This window comes from Capsicum annuum, chromosome 3, assembly GCF_002878395.1.
Source record: "Capsicum annuum cultivar UCD-10X-F1 chromosome 3, UCD10Xv1.1, whole genome shotgun sequence".
Classification (NCBI taxonomy): Eukaryota; Viridiplantae; Streptophyta; class Magnoliopsida; order Solanales; family Solanaceae; genus Capsicum; species Capsicum annuum.
In genome coordinates this window covers 124,423,091-124,426,362 of record NC_061113.1, presented here as the reverse complement: position 1 = coordinate 124,426,362, position 3,272 = coordinate 124,423,091, and the positions used below count along the sequence as shown (strand labels likewise).

The window sequence follows — 3,272 nt, the reverse complement described above, 5'->3', positions numbered from 1 at the left end:
ATTAATTCCTCAAACATTTGAACAAAGTGCTAGAAAGGTGCATGGAAACAAACCTTGTTATGAATTGGGAGAAGCCTTTTCATGGTCAAAGAAGGGATTGTCTTAGTCTATAAGATATCAGGAGAGAGAATTTAAGTCAATTAAGCCAATGTTGAGGTAATTTCCAAACTCCCACCTCCCATTTCCGCAAAAAGTATTCAAAGTTTCCTTGGCCATTCCGGGTTCTATCGACGTTTCATCAAGGATTTTTCCAAAAGAGCGCACCCCATATGTTAACTTCTTGATAAAGTATCTAATTTCCACTTTGGTAAGGCATGTTTAAAAGCTTTTGAACATCTTAAGGAATTGCTTATTTCGGCCCCTATTATTATGGCTCCGGATTGGTCATCCCTACTTGAGATAATGTATGATGCAAGTGGTATTGCATTAGGTGTGGTACTATGGACATGCAAGGACAAGTTCTTTCAGCCTATCTTCTATGCAAGCAAAACATTGAAAGATGCATAACGCAACTACACCATTATCAAGTAAGAACTGCTAGTGATTGTATACGCCTTCAAAAGGTTTTGGGCCTATTTGTTAGGTATGAGGGTAGTGGTGCACAAAAATCATTCCTCCCTTAAGTATCTTATGGACAATAAAGAAGAAAACCCATATTTAATTAGGTGGGTTTTGCTATTACAAGAGATCAACTTTGAGGTGAAGGACCGGAAAGGGTGTGAGAATCAATTACCTGATCATCTCTCTCGACTTGAAGGAAATAATGAAAAGAATGGGGAAATAGAAATTGAAGATGCTTTTCTAGTTGAATTAATCATGTCCATCAAGGAAAATAATACACCATGGTCTACCGACTTTGCCAACTATGTAGAAACTGGTGTACTCCCTGAGGGACTGAGTTAGCATCAAAAGATATGGTTTTTATTTAATGCAAAGTTATATTTCTAGGATAAGCCATTTTTACTTTGGGAATGTGCCAATAGAGTTATTAGGTAGTGTTTCATGGATATTGAAATATATTATATCTTGGAAGCTTGTCACTCTTCGCCTTACGATGGTCACCATGGAGGAATTTAGACGACTTCCAAGATTCTATAATGTGGATTTTATCGGCCTTCCAAGCATAGAGACGCCATTGAATGTATTAAAATATTTTCACAAATTCCAAATGCATGGTGGTATTTCAAGAAGGCACGTGATGCCTCTCAAGCCTAACTTTGAGGTGGAGCTCTTTGATGTATGGGGAATTGATTTCATGATCCTTTTGTGAGTTTATTTGGGAACAAATACATTTTTGTGATGGTCGATTATGTCTCCAAATGTGTGTAAGCCATCACACTCCCTACTAATGAGAGCAAATGCATTACTTCTGTCCTGAAAAAGCATATTTTTATAAGGTTTGTCAGCCCTTGGTCTATCATTAGCAATGGAATCTTGCATTTTTTAAATCGAGTCTTTAGTGCTCTTCTTAACAAGTATGGGGTTAATCACAAAGTTGCCAATCCATACCACCCCTAAATGAGAGGTTAGGTGGAGGTTTTTAATTGGGAAATCAAGTCCATACTCAAAAAGATGGTGAATGTAGGCTACATAAATTGGGCAAAGAAACTTGATGAAGTACTTTGGTCCTATAGAATGGACTACAAAACACTAATTGGAATGTCTCCCTATCAATTGGTGTTTGGAAAGGCATACCAATTACTCGTCGAGCTTAAGCACAAGGCTTTGTTGGAATTAAAGAGGTTGAATATGAATTGGGGAGAAGCATCCAAGGCGCGGGTGACACAACTATATGAGATGGAGGAGTTCCCACTAAAGGCTTATGAGAATTCAGCATTGTCTAAAGAGAAAATGCAGAAATGGGATGATGCTCGAATATTAACACGAGAATTCCATATTGGAGAGAATGTACTCCTCTATAATTATTGTTTGTAATTATTTGTGGAGAAGATCTGCTCAAAATGGTTTGGACCATTTGTGATTTCTATTGTCTACCTAAGTTGTGTCATTGAATTGGAAGATAATAAAGGAATGAAATTTGTAGTCAATGGTCAAAGGGTAAAACACTACAATGACAAAATCCCCAGGGTGGCCAAGATGGAGTGTGTTAAATTCAAAGATGTTATATGGTGATAGGGAAGAGTCATGTCATGACGTTAAATCAGGCACTTGATGAGAGGAAACATATCTTTGAATTATCTTATGTTTGTTTTGATGTTTTGTAGGTCTTTTTACACAAGTATTGTTCCCAGAAAAATAGGGGAAAACAGAGTTGGAAAACTGGCAGCTGTGCAAAAAATAAAAAACAAAGCAAAAATTGGGGAATTTAGTCTCAATTACCATGATTATCGACTCCAAATCGTGATTGCAGCAGCGTGATCACGGATATGTTGATGCTATTGTGGAATTAGGAGCATACACTGCCTACTATCTATGACAGCCTTTCTCATCCCTTATAATTCTTAAATTTACTTTAGTGAGGGCACTTCAGGCCTTTGTGTTGGGGGAGTAGTAAGGCTACTCGGGTTTTCCTAGCTGTGGACGAACTTTGCCCTATGATGTATTGAGTGATAAAATTCTTAAGGGTAAAGCTTCATGTTGGGTTTTAAGACATAGGTGTAGGGGTATTCTCAGTACCCGTAGTATAAATGTCAAGAATGCAAGGGAAGTTAGTGTACCTGTGGCATTGTAAATTATAAATTTGGTGTCTCTTTGTATGCCGTTGGCAAAGTCTGAGTACCCATACATTTGGTTTTCCTATTTTTAACCAAAATGTTAGACTAAGGCTTTGGCTATAGCCATAGTTGAGCAAATTGTGTATAGAGCTAATGCAAAACAAGAACCCCTCTCCTCCATAAAAAATTTTTCAAAATAAAATCAAGGGCATTGACGTGAGCAATGTTATAAATAAACTTTTTTTTAATATTTTATGGCTTCATAAATTTTTCAATCGTAAATAGAAATAGATACTCCAATTTTGTGTCTATCGTTAAAGACAATTGAGCTCCCTTGGAGATGTTGCATGCCATGTGTAGTGAGCCATTTGCATGCATCTCTTGTAGACTTGTGTTATTTAGAACTTTCCCTGTTAGTATTTCAAAGCTAATTTTGATTCTAGTTAGTTGGAGAAGTAATCTTAGGCCGTCTTTGTGACTTTGGAACCCACCCTAGCCTAAAAAGCCAACCCATGCATAATTGTAATCTCTAGTGACCTACTTTGAGACTTTGGACCTTTCGTTGGCAAACTCATTACAAGCCGTGAACCATTTTTT

The 3,272-nt window shown here is 37.2% G+C and overlaps 1 protein-coding gene across 1 annotated transcript; it reads left to right on the top strand.

Moving 5' to 3' along the window:
• Positions 1–1,572: 1,572 nt before the first annotated feature.
• LOC124896714 lies at positions 1,573–2,437 on the top strand. Its single transcript, XM_047408438.1, has 2 exons — positions 1,573–1,908; positions 2,372–2,437. Exons 1-2 carry the CDS (start codon positions 1,573–1,575, stop codon positions 2,435–2,437), a joined length of 402 nt encoding a protein of 133 aa, XP_047264394.1.
• Positions 2,438–3,272: the final 835 nt, after the last annotated feature.

Excerpts from the sequence above, each read along its gene's own strand:
- LOC124896714 (XM_047408438.1), top strand. The coding sequence starts at position 1,573 with ATGGTGAATGTAGGCTACATAAATTGGGCAAAGAAACTTGATGAAGTA. Across the intron at positions 1,909-2,371 it reads AATTCCATATTGGAGAGAAT|CAGCGTGATCACGGATATGT; the intron begins GTACTCCTCTAT and ends TCGTGATTGCAG.